Genomic DNA, 26,854 nt, shown 5'->3' with positions numbered 1-26,854 from the left:
AAAGCTCTGCTGCTGCCCGCAGTCCCTGGGGCCACAGTGAGTTCCAGTCACACCACAGTCTGATGTGTGCAGGGACCACAAAATAGGGTAAACTCTGGACAGCTGCTGCAACTAAACAGTGTGTAAGCTCCAATGTCAGGAAGAACAATCCTGGGCGAGCACCACAGTGACCTCCAGTGTAGAAGCACTGCAATTTAAGAATACCAACCTCGGTAAACACCAAAGCTAAGACTATGTAAGAACCACAGCCAGACATAAGTGCAACCCAAGAAAGAGCAACAACATCACAAAGAAGGAATTTTTTTTAATGCCGCTAAAAAAAAAAGAAAATAAAAATAGAACTTTGTATTTCTAAATTCCTGCAATCCAATCTCCCCAGACCTTCCCTAAAATACATAATTACTAAATGCAACGATGCTTCAATTAAGACAGCACTGCACTGTAGCACTGTCCTCTCATTGTTCATCGATTTGCTGCAGTGGGCACCAGCAATGTCTCCATTGTGAGATTTGTTACTGTTTTTTGGCATATTGGAGACACCACAGGGAGCTTGCCAGGCTCTGCTGTGCGGGTGGGATACTCTCGACAGCTCTCCAGGCTCGCAGAGAGAGACAGAGGAACCGAACCTGGGTCAGCTGCATGCAAGGCAAACGCCCTACCCGCTGTGCTATTGCTCCAGCCCCTCATCTACTAATTTCTGAGTCTATTTTGTGAGCTACCCTTTAATGACCTGGTTTTCTAAGTAGTTGAAACAACACCAAAATGTCCTAAATCAAATACATATTATACTTTACTATCTAATAGGGTGGGGCTGGAGCGATAGCACAGCAGGTAGGGCATTTGCCTTGCACGAGGCCAAACCAGGTTCAATTCCTCCGTCCCTCTCGGAGAACCCGGCATGCTACTGAGAGTATCCCGCCCACACGGCAGAGCCTGGCAAGCTCCCTGTGACCTATTTGATATGCCAAAAACAATAACAAGTCTCACAATGGAGACGTTACTGGTGCCCGCTCGAGCAACTAACACAGATAAAAAAAAATATTAAAGTGATCCAATAATGGACTTCTCAAAAGTTTACTATTTCATGAAGGACCAGAGGCTCTCCTGTTTGTTCAGTTATTCATAAAAAAAAAAAAATCACGAAAAGGTAAATGGGACACCCAGGCAGAACGCTGACTCAGGAGACTGCCTTAGAAGGAAGAAAACTCTCAAGGTTCTTGGATTTCATATGACAGCTCCTAAAATACGTAGAAAATGTGTCCAATGAATAGGCTTCTACTCAGGGATAAAGGCAAATCTCTTCCTCTTGGAACCACCACAAGGGAGTAGCTTGGGATGATTTCCAAGGAGAGGGTCTTGACCCACTGCTGTCTAGTCAAACCACTTAAGTGTTCACACACACACTGGAATCACAAAACTGCCTTGAGGAATTCATTTATGGCATTTCATGGTTGTCTGCTGGGCTTCTTCCAGCAGTAAAATTTGGCTGCCTAGGATACTGCTGACTGTGGGAGACTGAAATAGAAATGAGTTCATCCCTTTATTCATTAAACAAATATTTTTCAAATGTCTACTATGTGTTGAACACATTCCAGGAAGAAGCATACAGATTGATCAAAAAGACCTTGTCCCTGCCCTCATGAAACTTACTTACATATCTTAGTGGGTGGGGAGAAAAAAAATTAGATGTGTATATAAAGTGAGTGGAATATGGTAGAAGGAAAAACATCAAAAAGAATGCATTTGTGGGCCAGAGAAACAGTACTGGGGTTCAGGCACTTGCCTTTGCATGCGACTGACCTGGCTCAATCCCTAGCACTGAGTGGTCCCTGGAGCACCACAAGGCATGACCCAAACTCCCCTCTTCACAAAAGAAAATATTTGTGTGTGAGTGGTGGTAGAAGTGAGTGTCTAGAGAAAAGTATAACAGCAGATTAGGGCACACAGAGAGTGCTGGGTAATTTGTTTCCATTTTATATAGGGTAGTCACAGTAGGTCTCTCTGATAATATGACATTTTGAACAGAACACCAAAGGAAATGAGGTAGCAAGTAACACACACACACACACACACACACACACACACACACACACACACACACACAGTATTCCGGTAGAGGGTTTCTGAGATATTTTACAAAAACACAAGGTAATCAAATGAGCTCCTTTTGTCATTCTTCCCCCTCAGTACTGCTGAAATAAAAATTTCACGTGGACTGTCAGCAGAAATATATTTAACATCATCAGATCAGTTAGAAAGACTCTGTTCTGAAAGTATACTGGGGGCCAGAGGGATAGTATATGGACGGTAAAGAAAGCACTTGCCTTACACGGGGCTGACCTTGGTACCTTCCAGCACTGCATATGGTCTCCTGAGACTGTCAGGGATCACTACTGATCAAAGAACCAGGAAAAGCCCCCGAACAATGGTCAGAATAGCCCAAAAACCCATCCAAAAATAAATAAAATAAATAATAATGTGTCAGAAGTGTGGGTTCATCTCTGGATTCAGGCTAGAATCACCAAGTTCTACTTATAGTGCTCAAGAGGACAATCAGATAAAATATAAGTCTTCATTGGCCAGCTCATAAATATTAAAATATTTGCTATGCAGTTATTTGTAAGTAATATTTGCAAGGACAACAGCGACATCAGTCAGGCAAAACCGTCGATTGAATATGATGTGGTCCATTTCGTTGTGGAATTGTTCACCAGGAGACTCCCATGTCCAATGTTTAGATTCTGCCTTCTGGAACTGTGAGTTACCATGGATGGTCCTGGTCGACATGATGAACTCAGACAGTCTCTCACCCTGTTCGTTCCATTCTATGCCATGGGTCCTGATGTGGAGTTCTTCAGCTGATCTTCTTGGTCCTACCTTGGCATTAAAATCACCCACAATGATCTTGTAGAAGGTGTGGTCTTCTTTATAGAACTTCTCCAGCTCCATGTAGAACTTCTCGATTTCTCTTCCATCATAATGAGATGACTGCAGGCAGTGAGCCACATCTATTCAAATGTAAATGTCCGATTCGGGTTGTTAGGCATTCAAATGAATCAATGCTCATGGCCAAGTTTGTGTTGACAAGGACACCGATGCCTCTGACACCTCTTTTATGGCATGTTCCGAGGAACAATTCTTCTCCAGTGTTGAAAACGGCATGGTGAGATTCATGCCTTCTTGTCTCGGTCAGACCAATGATGTCGTACTTGATCATTCGCGCTTGTACCATCAGGTCCTCGATGGATGCATCTGATGCTAGTGTACGTGCATTGAAAGTACAGACAATCATTTTTGTCTTCCTTCGTTGTGGCAGCCTAGTTCGGCCTTGAGATTTTGTCGGCCTCTCCTTTCTCATCCTTCTCATTGCTGCCATATCAGTGAAGCCTTCAGGGTCAGGTGAATGAGACCAGTTGTAGTTACTGGTTTTGGCATATCGAACATATCAAATACACAACAGATAGCTTGCCAGGCTCTTCCGTGCGGGCGGAATACTCTCGGTAGCTTGCCAGTCTTTCCAAGAGGGATAGAGGCTTTTGGGGCGACCTCTAATCACTCTTGTAGGTGTTACCATATTTGAACCCTATCAAATATGGTACGACAATTCCGGAAGATGGGTATTTAGTGTCTTATGATGTGTTGCGTGGCTGCTTTGCGGAAAGCGGGTCCGGAAAGCGTCCTGGAGTGTGGCGGCGGCTAGGGAGTGGATGATTCCACTGTTCTTCCTGCATTAACATATGCCTCAGAGACCTGGGCCCTACGCAAACAGGATGAGAACGCTATTCAGGTCTCCCAAAGATGAATTGAAAGAACTATGCTTGGAATATGACGTTTCACTCAAATGAGAGAAAGAATCCGGAGTTCTGACATCTGTCGACGATCAAGAATCAGGGACTCTGTCTCATTTGCCAAGGTGTCAAAAATCAGATGGGCTGGTCACGTAATGAGATTTAAAGACGACCACTGGACTAGAGCTGTTACTGACTGGATTCCATGGGATGTCAAAAGACCGCGTGGCCACCCACCTACCAGATGGTCAGACTTCTTTGTCAAGATCATGAACAATCGGTATGAGGCTCTTCATGTTCCCAGAGCGAACAGATGCCATTGGGCTACACTAGCACGTGACAGGGACAAATGGAGACGTTACTGGCGCCCGCTTGAGCAAATCGACGACTAACGGGAAGTTAAGTGATTAAGTGATTTGCAAGCAAAAATAAAAAACAAAAAAAAACAAATAATACCACCACCAAGCATTACTAAATAACCCTAAATGTAAAATTACACATCAATTTATTAACATAATTATCTGACTTAACCGGGAAATTTAAATTCATATAATAAATGGTAAAACTGAAGGTTTGCAAAGAGTATCTGCATTCTTTTTTTCTTTTAATTTTTGTAAATAGAGGTCACACTGGTGATAGTCTCTGTGCCAGCACTGTATCACAATGTTGGGGGTGGGGATGGGGAGACAGAGAGATAGTACAGTGGACAGGGCAGCTGCCTTGCATGTGGCTGAGCCGGGTTTGTTCACCAGCATCCCATATTGTCCCTGAGCACTGCCAGGAGTGATTCCTGAGTGCAGAGCCAGGAGTAAGCCCTGAGCAACACCCGGTGTGGTCAACAAAACCCCACAGTGCGAGAAGTAGACCTTGAACATCACCAGGTGTGAGTTAGCAAGGACTGAACTCAGGGCTCTGTACTCTACAATGTGATCTATCTCCCTAGCCGATTACTTGCAAATTCTTAGGGAATCTTGTGTGAATTTAGAAGCTAAACCAGAGTAATGGGCTTCTGTTTAATATAAACTGAATCTTAGCAGCAATACTCCTTTATAAATACGAAAGTTATAGAAACAAAATAGGATATAGTCATCCAAAATTCCTGGTTTACCATTTATAGTCCTTTTTGTGTTACAGAACTTCATAACCAACAATAACATCTAAAATGTCATTCTGAAAAAGCCTAATGATTACTGTTTTGAGGGACAGAGTGCATGCTTTGCATGCAGAATGTTAATTTGATCCCTGGCACCACATGGTCCCTGAAATAAGCACCAGAAATGATCCTGAGCAACAAGCTAGGAGTAGACCTTGAACATCACCAGATGTGACCCCAATACCAAGGCCAACAAACATAACAACACAAAGAGGAATGGTTGCTCTGCACCTGTGCTTAACCGTGTTAATCTCTTTTACTGACAGTCAATTAGAGAAAAGGGTTGTGGAAATGCACTGGTCTCAGGTCTGATGAAAATGACTAGACTGCAACAAGATCTGTAAACAGATTACCTTCTTCATATAGAGAATGAGTGAGCTTTTGTTTTGTTTTGTTTGGGAGTTACACTGAGGTGCTCAGGGCTTACTCCTGGCTCTGCGTTCAGAGATCACTTCTGGTGGATTCAGGGGATCATATGGGGTGCTGTGATGGAACCTGGGTCAATCACATACAAGATAAGTGCCCTACCCACTGTACTATAGCTTCAGCCCCAAGACTGAAGAAGCTCTGAGATAGATTAGACTGGTCAACTTTTAACCGTTTTGGCCTGCTCATAAAGACTGTGGATGCTGTGAATCCATACAGTTTACACTCACTTTTGCATTAGGGTCACCCATCTCACCCAAAAACCCAAATTATAATTTTGACTTTGGTCTTTAATCTGAAGTAGCATATGAGTCTTCCATTTTTCTCCCCCAATATGGTTCATTTTTGAAAAATGGAACTTCAAACTGCCCTAGATAATAAATTGCTTAAAAAATTGCCTATCAGAGCCTTATTCATCTCAGGACATAAAATAAGAATTATATGAAGTGAGTTTTTAATTTTTCTTTATCTCTCACTGTATACAATGAGAGAGATCAAGAGAACAACCTCTGGGGTCATAATCTTCTTTGTACTCATATCTCCACTTGACCACAGTTTGATATATATCACCTGATTTAGTTCTTGCCTTTCTTTCTTTCTTTCTTTCTTTTTTTTTTTTTGGCTTTTTGGGTCACACCCAGTGATGTACAGGGGATACTCCTGGCTCATGCACTCAGGAATTACTCCTTGCGGTGCTTGGGGGACGATATGGAATGCTGGGAATTGAATCCAGGTTGGTTGCGTGCAAGGCAAATGCCTTATCTGCTGCGCTATCGCTCCAGCCCTTTTCTAAGACAAAAGAGTAATGCTTTTTGTTTTTGTGTTGTTACATTTGTTGGTCTTGGTCTGTGGTGGTTCATTCTTGAAATCTTTGAAATACAGATAATTCCCTACCAATAATAAATGAGTACAAAATTTAAAATATTCCCCTTTTCAAAGACCCTTAATCCACATATAAAAGAGGGAAAGGGAACTGGAGTAACTGTACAGCGAGTATTGCACTTGTCTTGCACATGACCAACCTGAGTCCAATCTTCAGCACCCGATATGGTCCCCCGAGCCGTGCTGGGAGTGATCCCTGAACACAGGGCCGGGAGTGAGTTCTGAGCACTGCTGAGAGTGGCTCCAAAATTAAATAAAAATTTTAAAAGAGGAAAAAGTTCTAGAAGAGAGGAAGGACAAGCCATCTAACCTGATACTCTAAGAATATTCCGAAATATGTCTTAACGGGCCCTTGTATTCATGTTTATATACATATGTATATATCTGTGTGCAGCCTGTATAAGTATAGAATTTAATACTCCCTCAACATCTGTTTATGGAAAAGGAAATATATTAGTCAATCAATATTCACTGAGCATTGACCAACTTACACAGTTCTTTGCAAGACTCCCTTCCACAGTAATTGTTGATCACTCTTCTGTTAATTGGTATGCTTGCCTAATTAACTGTATTGACTAGGACAGAAAACACAGATGGCTCTCTTGCCTGGATCAGTATTAGTAGAAGATTACTATTTAGCATTTAAATCAAACTCAGAGTGCTTATTCCCCCACCTATTGTCAGAAGAAAGAGAAAAATGTCACTGAACAATTCTTTGTGTTCGCTAGAAGACTATTTCCAAAGGTTTATCAGTTGGTACATAATGCAGCCGTGGTGATATTTATATGCCATGCTGGTAATAAAATTATCATCCAAAGCAATCAGGGAAATTTTTCTTTGGAAATGGCCAAAGCCATAGATTTTCAAATTTTTATTTGTGATAGGAGAAAAAGAATTCCATTGGCTCCCAATAAAAGCACACAAAAATACATGCCCATAGGAGTAACTACTTTTTGCGTGAATTTATTCTATTTTTGCTGCTTTGGATCATTTGCCATTTCAGCTCCATTAGACTCCAGGAATTTTTTTTTGTTTATTAAAATAACTAACCATTATGGGATCTGAGTAGGAAAAATTCTATTAATAAGAAACGTTCCATAGAGACAGCCAATCACAGTCAAATAATCAGTAGAGAAGAAATATAAAAATGCTCTAAATCTCTAATGGATCCTTGTAACAAAGAAATTTGTATTACTTAAGGATGAACCTTTGGCCAGACTCTTATGGAAACCTGGGCAAAAGGAGAGCCACCAGCCAAAAGAGTTTCAGCAGTTTATTTCTCTTCTGTGACCCTCAGATTTTGCAGAGAACTAGAAAGTGGGTACTGATGTTATTCACTGTAGAACATTATGGGTAGCCAGTTACTTTCATTCAACAAAAGTCCCAAATCATTCAGAAGGTGAAACACAACTGTTTTCCCAAAGTTTTAAGACACTAAAAAAAAAAAAAAAAAAAGGTAAAACTACTGAAAGTAAACTCTTTAAGGAATGGGCAAACAGAACAGGAAAGTTTACATTCTTTTACCCCTCCTCATTAATAAATAGCAGGGGTGGGACTGGAGAGATAACACACAGCAGGTCAGGCACTTGCCTTGTATGCAGCTGACCCAGGTTCAATCCCCGGAACCCCACATGGGGTTCCTGAGCACCACTAGCAGTCATTCCTGAGTGTAGAGTCAGAAGAAACCCCTGAGCGTTACCGAGTGTGGCCCCAAACCAAAACCAAGCAAACAAACAAAATCAGGGGTTTCCTAGTAGGGCCCACAATCCTAGCCAAGAACTAAACATAAAAGAATCAGGGCAGAAGAGATAGTATAGCAAGAAAAGTGCTTGCTGTGCATGCAGCTGACCCAAGTTCAGTCCCTGACCTGGCACACAGTATGAACCCTTGAGCCTACCAGAAGCAATTCCTGAGCGTACAGACAGAAGTAAGCCCTGAATACAGCTGAGTGTGGCCGAAAACAAACAACACACACACACAAACACACACAAACACACTCTCACACAAACTAAAGAACGCTCATGCTGTAGCCAGATCACATCAATTATTTGTTCCTAAGAGTGAAAAAGTCACTTACTCTTCTGTTTTGGCTGAACAATTATAAATCAGATCATATCTAGCAGGTCTGCATATACCCCCAAACTTTTTAAGCTTTTAAAATTCCTTTTAAAATAAGTTATATTTAGAATTTAAGTTAATTTAAAATTCATTTTATTACACAGTAAATGGAAATAAAGATGATCTAATACATGGGTAAAATCTTAATTCAGGATTGCTAATATCTAATGCCTCTAGGTTTTAAGAATTTTGCAATCTTAATATTATATGCAAAGCTATGCACATGTGACATTTTATGGAGTTCACATTCATAGTGCTTTTAAATATTCAATGAAGTTCAGGATTACAAAGAATTATAAATGGCTGATATGATAAACACGTTTTTATTCTCGTTAATAAAAGTGTACTAAAATATTCACTTAGGTTGGAGAGATGGTGCAGAGGTTAAGGTGTCTGCCTGCATGGGGCTGATCGTGAATCAATTCGATCACAGCATACGCTCCCTTAAACATTACCAGGAGTAATTTATTTGTTTGCTCCATTTATTTGTTTGGTTCTTTGGGCAATATTCAACTATGCTCAGGGCTTACTCGTGGCTCTGTGCTCAGAGATCACTCCTGCCACCAGAGCTCAGGGTGCTGAACACAGGTTGGCTGCAATCAAAGCAAGCACTCTGCCCACTTGACTGGTGCTCTGGCCCTGGGGAGTGATCCTTAATCAGAGTCAGGGATATGCACTGAGCAAAAAAAAAAAAAATTCACTTAAGTTATACACAATAAGAAATTCCAGGGTCTGAAGAGGGAGTACAGCAGTTAAAGAGCTTGCTGTGGGCGAGAGTAACCCAGATTCATTCCCCGGCACCACATATAGTCCCCTGAGCACTGCCAGGAGTGATCCCTAAGCACAGAGCCAGGAGTAAGCCCTGAGCATACTGGGTGTGACCTCAACATCAAACAAATTAAAAATTAAGAAATCCCTTCGCCCCGAGAGATGGTATAGGATGATAAGGAGATGCTTGCCTTGCATGCAGTCATGGTGACTGAAACCCTGGTCAAATCCCTTGAACACAGAGCCAGGAACAGTCCCTGAGCACCAGTGGGGGTGGCAGAACTTCCCTCCCCCACCCCAAATAAAGAACTTTCTCTGCAACACCATTCTATTTTTAGTTCTTCTTCATCAGACAATAGAAGACACTCTTACTACAGATCTCTATAATACAGGCAGCACCATTTCAAACTACTGTAGGCCTCACCTGTCAAATTAAAGCCAAAAACTGCAGGGAGAATTCATGAGATTATAGGGTCAAAACTATTTATGGTTAAAAAAGAAAGCCAAGGAGAAGAAAGCCTGGCATCACAAAGTAAGTCAAAGGATAGCATCCAGGAGCTGAATTTCCCCTGATTAAAAGTGCACCTTACCTGGGGGTAGGAGATGGTTCGGAGGGCTAGGGCCTATGCTCTGCATGCAAGGGTCTGAGATTTGATTCCTCTCTGCCACACGGTCCCCTAAGCACTGCCAGGAGCAGTCACCAGTACCAGCAGGTGGGGTTCAAAGCCAAAGAAAAATGTGCCCTTCATCAGATATAGAACATACAGAAACACAGGCCTCCAAATAAGCACGAAGTTATATGAAAAGCAAAGTTGTAACATTACAGAATACTTCACGATAAGTAAAACACACTTACTGGTGAATTCCTGCACCTCTGTTATACCCATACAATGTCAATACAGAAAAAGTTAAGTGGTGATGTAATGTCTGAGGTCTGATCATACAGTCAAGGTTATTTTGGTAGAACTGTAGGATAAAAGTCAGCTTGTTTCTCCCGGGGTTCACATACCATGATTTCATTATCATTTTTTTGGGAGCCTCGTCAACTATCGAGTTTGAAACAAGGACCTGCGCAAGAAAGCCCAATGTGAGGACCGGCCAGCTCCTTCAAGAAAACTTGCTCATGCTGCCTGCTTCCTTCCCCATTTCCCTCAGCAAAATATGGGGACTAGCAGACTAAGTTAGAGGTATGATTAAGGCAAGAAAAAAAAAGAATAAATTATCTTACAGTCCATTTCTGGACCAAACATACCTGTTAAGGCTGAAAGACTGACTTCCCAGAGACTGTTCTCTACTTGACACTGACAATCAAGAAACTGAAGCCCAGGAAACCAAAGCAGAGCTGTCTTACAAGGGGACATGAGAAAAGTCAGCAAGGGGAAGCTGGCCTTCCTGAAGCCTCTTAGAAGAATGGCTCACTGAGTGAGCAGAGGGACTGGGTACAGAATGTACCCCAGGCTTCAGGGAGAAAATGAAAAAAAGGGGAAAAAAAATCCAAGTAAAAAGAAGTAGCTCTGGGCTCCAGACGAAGGAATGCTATGTTCCTGCAAGATTCTTCACTACACTGCATGGCGAGGCAAGCTTAAAAATAATTTCATGGCTTTATTTGGAACTAGTGTTTCTGTTGATATTCTGCCACTGTGATGTGACTTATGTTACCTTATCTGATGACAGAAGTAAGCTGGAAAAATTAAACGATGATCCCAGAAAGAAACACGGCATGTATGTTTAGTCAAAAGTAGAGAAGACAAATTGTACATAGGACTTTGAATAAAAATTTCAGAAAGGATCAGCCATCTGGCATACAGTAGACGCTCAGTAAATAGCTGCATTATTATTTTTACAGCTATAAAGATAAGGGGGGGAATCCAAGAAGTTAGGAAAGACTCAGGATGCAGACCATCTACTCAGCTACTTAGTGACAGACCACAGAAGTAAACAGGAGAGAAAAAGGTGCTACTGAGACAGGGGTGGGTTTCGGGTGGATGGCTCTAGAGCACATCAGGGGTACATTTGATCCGTTTTACTTGAGAATCTTCGTTTCTAGTTTTTCCTTTAAAAAGGAAAGGCAGAAATAGAAGCCCTCACGGCAACAAAGGGCTAAAGCGAAGTGGAGACTCTCTTAACTTGAGATGGGCTGTGGGCTCTGTTGGTGGGCACGGCCCCTACCACTCCCTCTTTGCTCCTCGCCCGACTCACTCATTTATGCTGCCTGTTCCATTTCTGCTGGCAGCAAACTGTGATCTATTAAGAAATTTTTAAAAACCCTGGGTCCTAGTCTTAGCTTCCCAAGTCAGCTTCCCGACACACCTGGGAAGCAAACTCACCTTGAGTAAACTTCACGTCTCGAGTCTCTGTTTCCTATCTATTTTTAAAATGGATCGATACAAAATCTCTAAGAGCTCTCTAATTCAAAGTTACCTATAGGTAGGGCTGGAGTGATAGCTGAATCGATTGAGAGCACATGCTCTGCAAGCGGGAGACCTGGGCTCAGTCCTCAGCACCCCACGGTCCCCCGAGCACACCCCTGCGTACTGCTGGCTGTGTCCCCCAGCAGAAAAAGAAATGTCAGCTTCTATGATGACAGTAACATGGGGGAGACAAAAGTAGGTTCAGTCTATTTCAGACGATTCCTTGAGTGCAGTTTCTTGAATGTTCATTTCGTTTTGAGGCAAAGAATTACCTAGTGAATGTAGGGCAATCTACAAAGTACAGGCTCTCTCCACTTGTGTGACTAATACTGCAATTAAAAGCCAGAAGACGGTCTTAGACCGAGAGGTCACTGACTGCCTTTCTTGACCATGTTCATTCCTATTAAGGAAATTCTCAGATTCCACTCTGGGATGGTTACCCAGCCTCTGACTTAATGAAGAGTTCCAGAGCACAGAAACTGGCTGTGGGTATTCTCAAAACACACAAGAACAAAGTCCAATACAAGGAAAGGGTAGGCTTAGGAATTTAAAGCAGCAAAAAAGTTCTTGTCTGAACTCTGTGTGTGTGTGTGTGTGTGAGAGAGAGAGAGAGAGAGAGAGAGAGAGAGAAAAAGAGAGAGAGAGAGAGAGAGAGAGAACTGCAGATCATACTGTAAACCATGGCAGCTGTTGCTTTAACCCTAAGATTGGAAAGTCAACGTCTATAAATCAGCTTTCAGAGACAAATTCCAGAGAATAATAGTGTGTTCTTGGTCTCCTATGCAACATTTTAAAAGCTCCAAGTTCAGTAAGTTAGTTTCATCCTCTTAAAGCCCTCAAAGTTTGAACAGTAAAAAAAAATGGTACTTATCAATTTTGATTTACTGTTAGAGAAACTTAGACCCAGAAAGCCAGAAACACACATTGACCAAGGTACTTAAGATGGACTTCAACATATATTATATTTTCACTGTACACCAGACTTTGGAGACATCAGTGAATTATTTCTAGTCCCCAAGGAGTGAATGAATAAAATAGCCAAATATAAATACTTCCTCTCCCTTAGGTTATATGCCTCTGAGATCTATATGATGAACACGAACAGATTAAAGGCTTTAATTCTAGAACTAACTCAATGATTTTGCATTCTCCCTTTACAGGGAAAAACACTTATCTCAGCCAAAAAGAAATTTAAAAGCTTGTCAGGCTGAATATAGCACTCTTAAGTTCCTTCTACAGGATAAAAGTCACAAATAAAACAATTGGTCAAATCTGAATAGATAAAATCAAGGCATTCAATGTTTGTATCATTACATATAACTCCAACGTCAAAAACTATTATAAATTATTTTATCTTTTTTAACATACACATGCAGCACTATGACAAAATACCTTGTATGGCTCCTGCTTGGGGCAATGTATGCCCACAGTCTCTGGGCAAAATTTGTATTATAATTTAAGTCAGGTTTTTTTTAACAAGAGGCAATTTTCTCTCTAGGGGACATATGGCAACAAGAAAATTTTTGGTTGTCTGGGGAAAATTAGGGAAGATATTAGTGGCATCTGGTGGGGAGAGGACAGGGATGCTGCTTACCAGCCTACAAGGGAGACAACAGTCTTACACCCAAAGAACAAAGAACTTTTTCTTTTTACCAAAAAGCCAACAGTGTTATGGTTGAGACACCATGGTCAAGGTGTTGTACATATGTCTTTGTTCTGCACTATGATGACTTCATGACTCAAACTTTGACTGCTAGAACAGAATAGTGAAACACATTTTCTCTCATCAGTCTCTCTACTCTGTTTCAGACAACAGAGTCTAACAAACCATTACAATTAGTGCCTGCTTTTTACTAGTCAGTGAGAGGTGCATTACAAATACAGACGGTTGAAAGAATATAGAAAAATAAACAGAAGCAAGGAAGCAAAGAAAGAAGGAAAGAGAGAAGATGGGACAGGCTTGATCACTATTTCCCAGCTCAATGAAAGCTACCCAGTCAGATCACACCATTGTCTGCTCTGTTGTGAATCTCATCTCTAGAAACTGCTTCTTTCCATCAAAGATACAAAGTGCCTGGAAAAAATGAAGTTATTAAGGCACCATGGCTGCTCCAAAGAGATATGACTTACATAACTGAGGCCACCTAGTGGTTTCTAGTAGCCCTCGACTCCAATTTGAATATAAATTCTAAATTTTATTCTACAGTTTCTATTTACAAAGCAAGAAATCAATTTTTCTCATGTTACTGTACATGCAACAAGCACCTACTGCCTTCCTACTACATATACTAATCATTTAGCTCTGACCAGAAGCCTCCAACAACCTAGTCTTAAGGAGAAAAATCCAACTTTCTCCCTTCGTAAAGCAAGGACTTCAAGAAGTATTTATTTTATGGCCCAATACCCAAAAATAATTCTAAGGAGGTTTAGCACTGCATGAAAGGGTTAGATGTCAAAATCTAACATAACTGATAGATTCAAGGATAATACCACATATTAACAAGAGAAAATGGTCTTTGTCCAATCTAGATATGAATTACCAATAAAACAAGTTGTGTATAAGTAATTCCATTTGTTCATCTGCTCAATGTTTCTTTATATATGTAAAAAATAAAATAAAAACTCAATTATGCAGACCAATCCAAGTGGTTCACTCACTGACACCCACTGCAGAACTTTTAAGGCCAAGACAGACAGGTGAAAGAGTGACAAGAATGGCAGGAGTGACTGCACAGCAGGTAGGGTACTTGATTTGCACAAGGTAACCCAGGTTCAATCCCCCATATCCCATATGGTCCCCCAAGCACCACTAGGAGTGTTTCCTGAGCAGAGCCAAGAGTAACCCTGAGCACCGCTGTGTGCAGCCTCCCCCAGCCCCCCTACTCATGGCCAAAAAAGAAAAAAAAAAAGAATGACAAGTAGGCTTTTAAATTGCCAGGTTTTTGTTTGTTTGTTTTGGGCCACACCCAGCAGTGCTCAGAAATGGCTCCTGGCCCTGTGCTCAGAGATCACTCCTGGTAGGGCCCAGGGGCCCTTGTGGGGTACTGGGGTTCAAATCCAGGTCAGACACATGTAAGGCAAGGGCTCTGCCTACTGTGCTATCTCTCTGGCCCCAAACTGCAGTTTTTAAATTGTCAACACTAGTAACCTTGGGACATTAGTATCCCAAGTCCCAGGGTAACTCTAAAATGGCTATAACTCACAGTCTGCATTATCCTTCCCAGTTGTGACTCTGGCAAGAAAAAGAAAAAGAGTTGGCATCTAACTTCCTCTCTAAAAGAGCTGTTCAATGACTGGTTAAAGAAACTTTGGTACATTTACACAATGGAGTACTATGTAGCTGTTAGAAAAGAGGAAGTCATGAAATTTACATACAAGTGGTCATGGTTCTCCCATTGTTCATCGATTTGCTCAAGCAGGCCCAGTAACATCTCCATCGTGAGACTTGTTACTGTATTTGGCATATCGAATACATCACGGGTAGCTTGCCAGGCTCTGCTGTGCGGGCGAGATACTCTCGGTAGCTTGCTGGGCTCTCCGAGAGGGGCGGAGGAATCGAACTCGGGTCGGCCATGTTGGCTACATGCAAGGCAAACGCCCTACTGCTGCGCTATTGCTCCAGCCCCCATACAAGTGGTACTACATGGAAAGTATCATGTTAAGCGAAATGACTCAGAAAGAAAGGGATAGACATAGAAAGATTGCATTCATCTGGGGAACATAAAGTAACAAAGTAGGAGACTAATACCCAAGAATGGCCGAGATTAAAAGGTAAAGGTAAAGGCCCTCCCGTTGATCGTCGATTTGCTCGAGCGGGCCCAGTAACGTCTCCATTGGAGACTTTGTTGTTACTGTGTCTGGCATATCGAATACTCTCGGTAGCTTGCCGAGCTCTCCGAGAGGGGCGGAGGAATCGAACTCGGGTCGGCCATGTTGGCTGCGTGTAAGGCGAACGCCCTACCCGCTGTGCTTAGTACCAGGAATTTTACTCCATGGCTTGGAGGCCAGCCACACATGCTAGGGGAAAAGGGAGCTCAGATAGAGAAGGGAACACCAAATAAAGGTGTTAGGAGGATCCTCCCAGGATGGGAGAAGCATGCTGAAAGTAGACTATAGACCAAACATGATTGTCACCGATTGCCTCTTTTGCAAACCACAACACCCAATAAGAGAGAAAGAACAAAAGGGAAGCCCTGCCACAGAGGCAGGGTGGGATGGGGGGGGGGGGGGGAATGGGTGTGGGAGGGATACTGGGATCCGTGGTGGTGGGAAATGGGTATTTGATCATTGTATAATTGAAACCCAAGCACAAAAATTTGTAAGTCTACAACTGTACCTCATGATGTCTCACTAATAAAAATAAAAATAAATAAATAAATAAATAAAAATAAAAGAGCTGTTCAGCCCCTTTGCCCAAGAAAAAGATGCCATTCCCAAGGACCATGCCAGATATACGGTTTCTGGATGACATTTAAGAATTTTTCATTCACTGTTGTATTCTGTTGACAGAAGAAAAAAAGGTCTCAGTGGCAGGCTTGTTTTCCATAGACAGTCTTCTTTCTTTTAAAATGAGGCATTCTTAAATCTTAAAGTCCATTTATAAGTGCACAGGCTAGGCTGTTTAGGAACGTTCTGTGACCAGTTTCGAGTCCTGGTGTGTGCTTGCATCAACCAGGGGCAGCTCTCAGGACACTGTCAAGCCAGAACATCCTCCTCCAGTGCTTCCACTCAACTGTCTGCCTCTGCCTGAGCTGATGCCAAGAAGAAAAAAAGACCAGCATGGTCCAGAAAAAGCAGCTACGAGAAAAGCAGGAGTGTGGAATGCAGGAAGCGGAGAGCACTTACCTGGTCACGATCTCCTGCGAAACAGCAACTTTTCATGGTGCAAGAGTTGAAGTAACCCTGATTGTCAAACTGGAACACAGGCAGGCGGGAGTGAATGTCATAGAGCACAGGGGGCAAGCGACGCCTAAGGGCCAGGAGCTGAGTCCCATTGCTGTTGAATCGCACGCTCATGGCACTTTGGAGGGATAAGTTGCCACCATACCGCAGGAGAGAACTGGAGGACATAAAGCACAGGATCAACGTCAAGCAGAACAGATGAGAATCTGCAAAACATACCACATGCATTTCTTCCCCACATGTGTCCAGAAGTTCTCTTCAGACATGTACATTGAATTTTGGCAAAAAGGTATTTCAGGTAATGAGCTGAAAGGTAGTGAGGATAGAACAGCTCCTTGGTTATATGTCACGATCACGACCATCCTGTTGTTCATCGATTGCCTCGAGCAGGCCCCAGTAACGTCTCCTTTATCCTAGCCCTGAGATTTTTTAAAAAGTGCCATATTCAAGGCTTTTTCAGGGTTAGGAGAAATGAGACCATTGTTACTGGTATTTGGCATACTGGGTACACCACGGGGAGTTTGCCAGACTCTGCCGTGTTAGCAGGTTACATTCGGTAGCCTGTGAGTTTGTCCAAAGTAAGAATGAGAAAATTGGTTATATAAAAGGTAGCTATTTACTTTATCAGTTACTCAACATTTTTAGTGGGACAGAAGAACTACTGGTGCTCACGGGCCACATATGACAGGATCAGGAGATCATATGAGGCGCTGGGATTTGAACTATTGTCCAGCCACAGCTGCGGCCTCTGTACTCTCTCTCCAGCACTAGTCCCCTCATTTTAAATCTCCAAAATTACCAGTAAATTTATAGGAAAGTGGTAGGTAACAAAAGTATCTTGAAACAAGAGACATGACAAATTATTCCATATATCTGAGCTAACTATATGTTAAGCAGATATTTCTCAAGACCCAGGGAAGTAAAACAAACAAACCAAAAAAAAAAAAAAGACCTTGGGAAGTGAGTCACAGACACACTAACTGGTTAATCACGGTTGGTAATCAGGGATATGTTTATATTTTGTATTAGAGGTACAAGATAATTGAAGTTTTATCCTGGCCATATGTTTCAGTAATAATCACCTTATTACTAAAGCATTTCTTTTTGTTTTTAGGGGGTCCTCTGAAGGGGTGCTGAGGAGGGTTCAATGTGAGGGCCCAAGGATACAGTGCTGCTCAGATCTGCAGTCAGGGATTATCTGTAGTTCCTGGGGGCCTCCTGTGTTGCCTCTGGTAATGTTTGGGGGACGATGAGGTGCTTGGAATGGAATGAGGGTAGGCCATTCGAAGGCAAGTGCTGGAACTCTTTCTCCATCTATTTGAAAATATTTTTTATCTGTTCAGAGTTTTTAGACTCCATATGGCACGATAAGTACCTTTAAATTTGGAACCTTTAAATTTTTTTCAAATTAGATACCAAGCAAGCAGTGAAATAATTGGAAAAGAAGAAGATCTTGTTTCCCAACAGATTCAAAGACATTGAAAGAGATCTCAACTCCCAACAGATTTACATTGTCTCTGAAATATTCTTTGGTTGATATGTTTAATTCTGTTCACCTAGCTTCATTAAAGAGTTTGTTCTGAGAGTTTAACCTAGTGAAACCTTAAGAGCTACGTGCTTCAAAGACTTAAGAGTGAATGAAGGCAACACATCTCCCTTTTAGTCAAGTGTTAAAGATGATGAAGGGAATTAAAAGGGAGACATGCTACAGGCAAAGAAACCCCTAGAAGCGCAGCTCAAAGGCAGTGGCCAGTCTGGGTTGGTCACAAAAAAACAGTCCCACTAGCCACGATCACTCCTGTGTCCCCAAAGACGTTCTCAGCCCAGTGAGGAATGCTCTAACAGTCAAGTTATGTGGGGAAACAAGAGTTGAAGAAAGCACACTTTAATCTTTCCTGATTACAATGAAAGAGACAAGGGACTTAGCAAACAGGCCCTAAAACACCAAACATCAAGAATTCTGCCTGGTATTCCTCTAGGCCCTGGTAATAATCCCTGCAGAAAGGTTCTCACCACACAGGGAATGAATGATGGGGCTGTCAGAGCCAGGGCATTGCCTTCGCAGGGTGACCTGAGCTGCCACAGGCATGTAGTGTTATCGAAACACTGGGCTCAAGAACAACGAGAGGCTTTCAATCCAACATCAGCATGGAGTGTGCAAATAAACCAGCATCTGTAGGACTTGAGAGGAGTTGGGGGTGGAAACAAGGCTCAACAGAAAAGAAACTTCGCTGGCCCCACTGTCCACAACAGCAGGGGGCTGCACCAGCTCAGGCACCCCAGTTAGGGAAGCTAAAGGCCTGTGGCAAATGCCCTTCCCATCTGTTAGCAGCAAAGCCCTTTGCTGATTTAATTCTCATTAAATGAGGCCTGCCAGTAAATTTCTGCTCAGAGCAGGCATCTGATGGGCCCATCTCATCTTCATCCAAACTCTTCAGCCTACTGTTTACAATCTTGTCACTCGAGAGAAGTCTGTTTGTGGGCTCCAGGAGAGTGATGAACTTGTCTCTTGACTATGTTTTATGACAGTAACTCTTTTCAATCTTTCGTACCAAAAGAGTACAAAAGATTCCTGCTCTTACAATTTTTAAAGGTACTATCCAAGGGGCAGCAGTAACTAAAACAGAACAAGTGAAAGTTTGAGTGCAAAATCCAATTCCTTCCAGAGGGTTGGAATGACACCTGAAATTCAGAAAATCAGTTGCATTAATGCTAATTTTTCAGCAGGGGTTCCGATAGCTATGAGAACTGTACAGATAATTTAGTTCATCAAAAAAAAAAAAACCACAGAAAGGGCTGGGGGCGGGGGAGAGCACAGCAGGTAGGGCACTTGACTGGCAAGTGGCAGACCAGGGTGCAATCCCCAAGCCTGCCAGGAGTGATCCCTAACTGTAGAGCCAGGAATAAGCTTGAGAACCACCAGGTGTGGTCCCCTAGCAAAAAAAAAAAAAAAAAAAAAAAAACCACAGAAGCAACTTATCTCTATAGTCAAAATGAAAAAGTTAATCTCAGAGATCCTACAGTTTATAGTTCCATGTGTAATATACATGAAAAATCAACTGGGATTTTGTTCTCCAGTCCACTGAGTGACCTTGTTAGCCTTAAAAAACTTAGGTATTTGGTGAAGACTAAGGCCTTTGAACTAAAGAAAAATAGAGGCTGTTTTCCAGGGAAGGTGGCTGGCCATATGCCCTATACAGAACAGCCTATCGAGAAACGTGGCAACTTCTACATGAATCTAGATTTCCTAAGTCCATGGTTAAGTAATTCATCTGATGGTGCCAACAAGATTTCCTAAAACCCACTGTCATAAATGTCTTCTTAGTTTCTATGTGCAAGTTCCTTCAGACCCATGAAATAGCATCAAGGCACTGCTATTCCAGCTCACAGACAACACAGCTGGTGTTGCATATTCAGAGAGCAAAATTAGGTCCCACAGGTGGGGAAAAAAATCTCTCCCCTCCATTTTCTGCTTTAGAGATGACCTAACAATAAGGAACATTTTGTACTTTCTATTGCATAAATGATAGCATATAACAGATCCCACGAACACTAGAATTAGACTAAAAGTGAACCAATTCCGGGAATCACAATCCACACCAGTGACATTCAGTCAAATATACTCAAGGTTACAATAATTCCTCGATTTTTTAAGGGTGGTGGTGGCTTGGGTCATGGCTGGTGGTATTTAGGGGGCTCCTCCTGGCTCCTTTGCTCAGGGGTCACTCCAGGGACTCAAGAGACCAGAAACAAGGCTGGGGGTGGAGCCAGAGTCAGCCATATGCAAGGCAACCGCCTTACTTCCTGTGCTAACTCTCCAGCCCACTTCATGGTTTCTTTGTGTGAGATAGGAGGAGAAAGATCTGGATTTTCTCTCCCTCTCCCCTCCCCCTACCTCTCTCCTCTCCCTCTCCCTGTCTGGCTTTTTGGGTCACAGCCGGCAATGCTCAGGGGTTACTCCTGGCTCTGCACTCAGGAATTACTTCTGGAGGTGCTCAGGGGACCATATGGGATGCCGGGGATTGAACTCGGGTCTGTCGCGTGCAAGGCACATGCCCTACCCGCCCCATCTTTTGATTTTTTCAAATATAATTCTCAGTTCCAAGACTGATAGTTCTCTAGAGGGAGTGCCAGACAACTGTCGATTAACCAGCCTGAGAGAGATACTGTTTGATCTGGGAACAAACTTATTTCCCTCAGAATATGATTCACTGCCAAGTCTGTCTGGCTTGAATTGCAGACATTGGTTATGTGTTCACGGTAAAATGCCCTTCCAGTTTTGAATAAGCAGAAATTTAAATTTTATTAAAGTCAGCAGAAGGACCTGATTAAATCTCTGATAAAAAAAAAAAAGATCTTTAGTGTGAGGCAATGAAATGGGAACGCAAAGCCACAGAGGTGGAGAGCCTCAGGCACTTGATGGTGATGAGGTACAACTGTGTATACCCAAAATAAAATGGCTAACAATAGTTACTTCAAATATAAAGTTTATTTATTTTAGGTAACATAGTGTTAACCTTTATGGTTTTGATGTGCACAGTTACTGCAGAGCCAAGTGCGGCCCCTGAGCACTGCCAGATGTGACCCCTCTCAACAACACTGTGCATGCTTTGCATGCGGGATTCCTAAAGTCAATTCCCAGCACAGCATGGTCCCAAGAGCACCCCTGGAAGAAATCCCCAAGCACTGAGCCAGGGGTAGCCCTGAGCACCACAGGATTATGGTCCCCCAATTTCCCCCACCCCATAAAAAAAGAGACTGCGGTGGGGGTGCTGGACTACACCTAGACTACTCCACACTCAGAAATCACTTCTGGAGGGCTTGGGAAACCACAGGGGGTGCCAAGGATAAACCTGGGTCAGCCGTACACAAGACAAGCACCCTACCCATTGTACTACCTCTGTGGCCCACCCCAAAAGATCTTCTGATCATCAAATGGCATATACAGTCACTCCAAGCAGCAAGAACATGACAGGCACTGCAGTGCTTCTGCTAAACTGCCTGAACAGAGACAAGTCCCAACTGATCAAGAACGAGGCCTCTTAAACTTCTGTCTATTCATGACCCCTTTCCACCTCTGTACTGGTATAGAAAATAGGTATGCACAGAGGCAGCACAAGGTTAATTCCCCGGGCGTGGGTCAATCTGCAGTACCACATGGCCTCCGTAGGTGGCTGGGAACTGTCCTGGTGGCACTTCACACTCTCATATTGAACTACTGGCCTGATTAGCTGAGACTCACCAGGAGGAGTCCCTGGGGCTTCAGAGCACTGCTTGGGGGGCGGGGGGGGGGGGGGGGGGGGGCTCGCCTTCTCTCCCACCCACCCCCAAAACAAATAGGTACACAAATCAAATACTTACTGATTCAAAAATCATAAAGAAATTCATTTTAATTTATTGTTGGGAGGGCTGGGGAACACACCCAGTGGTGTAAAGGGGCTATTTCTGGCTCTGTGCTCAGGAGGCACCTTTGGTTGTGTTAGAGGACCATATGTGGGCCAGGGATTTGAACCAGGGTCGAGTGCACGCAAGGCAAACACCTTACCTCCTGCGCTTTCTCTCCAGCCTAGAAAAATCTTTTTAAAACAAAATTTTAAAAAGCTAACCAGCTCCCTGTGACTGAGCTAGAATCTAGAGCTCAAGTTTTTGCTTTTCATCCAAATATCCCCAAACAGCACCAAAAACAAACAAAAAAGCCCCCTGATCTTAAAATGGATTAAGAGACCACACCATGACAGATTTGTTCTAGGATATGCATGACTTTTCAATAGAAAGAGGGATTCAACATTTATTCATCTCAGTACATCAAAGGCCTAGTCTATTCAATACTCCTCACCCAGCAGAAAAGAGAGGCATTCATAACCCGCTACTTAATCTTCATCTCAAAACTATTCCAAGTCCCTGAGTACTGCCAGGAGTAATCCCCACCCCCAAGCACCTAGCCAAGAGTAGTCCCTGAGTATGGCTGGGTGTGCCCCCCAAATCAAAACAAACCAAAAAATTCACCAAAAAAACAGAACAAAAAACAGAAAACAATTCCCAGTCCAACCTCTGGCAGATATTTATCTGCTCTGACCTCACAATGTACTAAACTGGGAAGGGAGCATCTATGAAGTGCTGGGAAGGAGGGAGCCCAAGCTGGCAGTTGCTATAGCAACTGCTGCAGAGCAGAAATAGAAGGTGGAAAGAAATGCAGGTAAACAGGCAATCCCTGGAAGCAGGAAAATCTGGGGTGGAGGCACTGGCAAGGCCACAAAGCTAGAGGAATGATAAGGAGGAAGGAAGCAAACTCTGGAGAAATCTTCAAAGAAGGAGGAGGTCTAGAAACAAAAATCAAAATTCTGTCCTTTCTAATATAAATTCATAGGCAAAACTGAAAAAAAAATAGGAGAGGAACACAAAAGAAGGGGAGAGAGGTCAAAGTATTAGATGACAGAGTCAGCCTGTTTCATAAAGGAATTGTGAAATGTGTTCAACACTCAATGATACCTTAAGTTGATATGTAACTATCTTATAATAATGACTTTCAGACTTTTTGATAAAAAAGTAACTCTTTGTTTCCATTATTACTTTACTGTATCCCAGTAGAACATACTTCGCATAAATTCATGGGAAAAATACCTACTGTATAAAATGCACTGTATTTTTTCTATTTTTACTTTTAAAAAATACTCGTGAACATTTAAATTTATTGTAAGACCCTCTAGATTACTGATAGTGCTTCTTTCCTTGACCTTGTTTTGGACATGGTTGGCCCTTGCTTTAGTTTTACTCCTGAATAAGGTAATCAGAAGGATGCTGAATTATGAATCAGATTACATCAGGTGTTGCTTAAAAATCCTCCAGAAAGCCCCCGCTCCTTATACCAGAGTGAAAGCTAATCTCTTAAATGCCAGTGGGGCCAAGACCTCTCCAGCTACTCTCATTCTTAACCCCCACATCCAAGCATTGCACTTTCCTCTCTCTATTCTAACCACATGATACCTCTCACTATTCCTAGAATTCATCAGAGATGTTTCTGCTTCAGGAGCTTTGCAACTTGCATCACCTGCAACTTGGAATGTTCTTTCAGAGATAGGAGCATGGCTAAATTGCCTACCTCTGTTCAGAGGAGAAAGGCCTCTGCTCCTCAATTAGGCCTTTCCTGATAACCTGCGGAAAACTTCCACATTCCCAACGCTCCCTGGATAGCTCTATTTTCCCCTGCTGTACTACAAGAACAATCATTTTTATATATCACATGATTTAATGTATTTATTCTTTTTATTTGACCTTTTCCTATGTATCCCAAATGATTAAAGCAGTGCCAGGCACACAACAGTTATTCAAGAAATAAACTCTTCAATGGATTATGAAATTCGAAAAAAAAAAAAAAACGGTCTAGAAGATTTTTTCAAAAGGCTCCAGTGCAAGGTTTACATAGTTCATAGCAGAGGGCTGGAGAGACAGTACAGCAGGTAAGGTGCTTTCCTTGCTTGCAGCCACCCAGGGCTAATTCTTCATCATTTCATATGGTCCCACGAGCACTGCCAGTAGAAATTCTTGAGTGTAGAGCCAGGAGTAACCCCTGAGCATTGTAGGGTGTGCCCCACCCTCCGGGAAAAAAAAAAAAGAAACCATCATTCTTAACATCTGTCTACACATAAAACCTCACCTCGAGACCAAGCTACAGCGCAGCAGATAGTCAGACAAATAGCAGAAGGCTTGGATCTAAGCCAAAGCCCATTTTCACCAAGAACGGAGGCCCAGAAAGGTAATGTGACCTGTCAGCTGCCACCCAGTTCTCTTCCGCTCGATGGATGTGAGAGCATCCACCGAATGAATTAAACTTGTCTACTTACTAGTGAGCAGCCAACAAGAGAGGCTTTAACAGGTAAACAGTTACCTTAATAAATAAATCTTAGCAGGCCAATTACAAATTTAGAAAATGGAAAGAAACTCCTTTCTCACAGTTCATGAAGCAGCTGCTGAATCCTCTAGGCTTGGAATACAAGTCCTGGCCAATTATACTTTCAATCACTGCTAAGGGCCAGAGAGAAAGCTCAACAGGCTGAGCACATACTTTACATGCAAGCCTGGGTTTGATCTTCAGCAGCATGTGGTCCCTTGAGCCCAATGAGGAGTGACACCCAGAGCACTGAGCTGGGAGAAGCCCTGAATCTCCACCAGATGTGGCCCACAAACTGCCACCGCCGTTGTGCAGGGCCCCGGCCTCTCAACAACATCGAGAGGGAAGGGCAGAGGGGCAAAGGTGAAAATCACAGCAATTAGTTGCTTTGCAAGGACCTTATTTCAATTCTGATTCAAAACACAACTGCAACAAAGCATTTAGGACTCAATTACTAAAATGAAACATCAATAAAACATGTGATTTTATCAAGGAATTATTTTTCCTTTCAGTTATTTCATTTTTTTAAAATGATGTAACATAGTTTATAATCATACCATCATTATTTTTAGGTGTGATACTAATGTTGTTGCTCTATTTTTAATTTGTTTAATTAAGTAGTCAATTTTTTTGGTTTTGGCACCCACCCAGCAGTGCTCAGGAGTCACTCCTGGCTGTGCATTCAGGAATCACTCCTATATTCAAGGGATCTTAAGGGGTACTAGGGACTGAACCCAGGACGGCCACACACAGAGCAAGCACCCTGCCCTCTGCACTCTCTCTCCTGCCCTGCTGCTCTGTTTCTTAAGGAATTCCCTTTCGGAGGGAATCTAGGGATGTGGTCAAAGTGGTGAAGTCCTGGTCGAAGTGCCACGACTATAGACAATTCTGGAGGTGTCCCTTCTCCCCTACTCCACCCCTACCTTTCCAAGAGGAGCACCACAGTAGCAGCTGAGCAGTTACTGCAACAACAAAAGAACATTACTCTTTTTAATTAAAAAAAACTGGGAGCCAAACCCAACAGTGTTGAGGCGCTACTCCTGGCTCTGAGCTTAGAGATTGCTCCTGGAAACCAAAACCATGCAGTGCCGGGGATCAAATCCAGGCTTCCAACACGCAAAGTATGAACACTGGCCGGCTGAGCGATAGACCCAGCTCACGAAGAATATCTTCAAGGTCTGATATGGTAACACCGTGCCCCTAAAACATACACATTTATACTCTGTAAATTCATGTTACTTTGGGAATAGAGAGAACCCAGATCGGTTGCATGCTTGAACGGGACAAGCATGCAACCGATCTGGGTTCTAGTCCTGGTACTACATATAGTTCCCTGAGCCCTACGAGCCCATATATACTCTCTGAGCACAGAGCCAGGAGTAAGCCCCGGGCGGAGCTGGGTGTGGCCAAAAAAGAAAAATGAAGTAATTTCTTTCAATTCTAAAAAGTAATTTATTTCAACTGAAAAAGAGAAATAACATTAAAAAATAATCATTTTTTGAGGGGCTGGAGAGAGAGCACAGTGGGTAAGGAGCTTGCCTTGCATGCAGCTGACCCACGTTCAATCCCTGGCACCACAGATGGACTCTGGGCAGTGTCAAAAGTGATCCTTGAGAACTAATAATAATAGTAATAATATTTTTTGAGGGAAATTAGAGATGGCAATGAAATGAAATACGATTGTACATTGATGATAATTGTTGAACCTGGGTCATATTTATTTTATTACTCTATTTTTCATATGTGTGAAATTGCTTTTTATTAAAAATTTTTCTAAAGAAAAATATTTAATTTTAAAATAAAAGAGTCCACTTGGTCAATAACATACCCCCCTGAATAGACCTGGGGTGTAATAAAGGAAGGATATGAAACGGCTACACACCCACCCTTCACCAGACAGTTCCCAGATATTCTGGTCTGAAACTAAGTCTCTTGTTACAAAAGGCATATTTGTACTTGATGAGAAAAAAAGGCCAATAAAGCAAACAGATTCTGGATCTGTATCAAATTCCAATAGGACTGCTGACTAACCAGAAACAATGTTACAAAACAGTAACTTTATTTTTTAAATGGCAGATCCAAATCTCACCCCAAATCAACAAGGACACTACAGGACAGAGCACTTTAACAAGATTCTTCTGGGAATCGAACCCCCGCCCTCCAACCAACAGCCAATCCCAACCACCATACGAGCACCTTTTGAGAATTTGTGGATTAGAATCTAGTCAGGTGTCTTCCAGAGAATCCAACTGACTCTAGAGCTCCACCTTGTGGCCCAAAATCAACACTACCAGAAACCCAGGCTTCCACATAACTACTTAACTGACAGGCAAAGGTTAACAAGAACACTTAAAATTTCCTTAGAGATATTTTGACCCATGCCATAACACTCATTGTTTAAAACAATCCCAGAAAACATTTAGAAAAATCTTTGAAAACATAGTATTTGGAGATGAGTATAACTGCATACATTGACTATTTACATAACATTCTAAGCACTGCGTTAGGTTTTAAGTTA

General features: G+C 42.4%; 1 protein-coding gene across 4 annotated transcripts in view; it reads right to left on the bottom strand.

Annotated features, from left to right (window-relative positions):
- The window catches only part of DCAF5 (DDB1 and CUL4 associated factor 5), a 120,855-nt gene that overhangs the window by 39,690 nt on the left and 54,311 nt on the right, over positions 1–26,854 (bottom strand). For all 4 annotated transcript variants that reach the window (XM_056134359.1, XM_056134360.1, XM_056134362.1 and 1 more), the window contains one exon: positions 16,392–16,605. In XM_056134359.1, the coding sequence (XP_055990334.1) occupies positions 16,392–16,605 (214 nt within the window). The remainder of the gene's footprint in view (positions 1–16,391; positions 16,606–26,854) is intronic.

This window comes from Sorex fumeus, unplaced genomic scaffold, assembly GCF_029834395.1.
Source record: "Sorex fumeus unplaced genomic scaffold, SorFum_2.1 ptg000098l, whole genome shotgun sequence".
NCBI lineage: Eukaryota > Metazoa > Chordata > Mammalia > Eulipotyphla > Soricidae > Sorex > Sorex fumeus.
The sequence above is the reverse complement of the archived record's forward strand: the minus strand, read 5'-3'. Positions and strand labels throughout refer to the sequence as shown.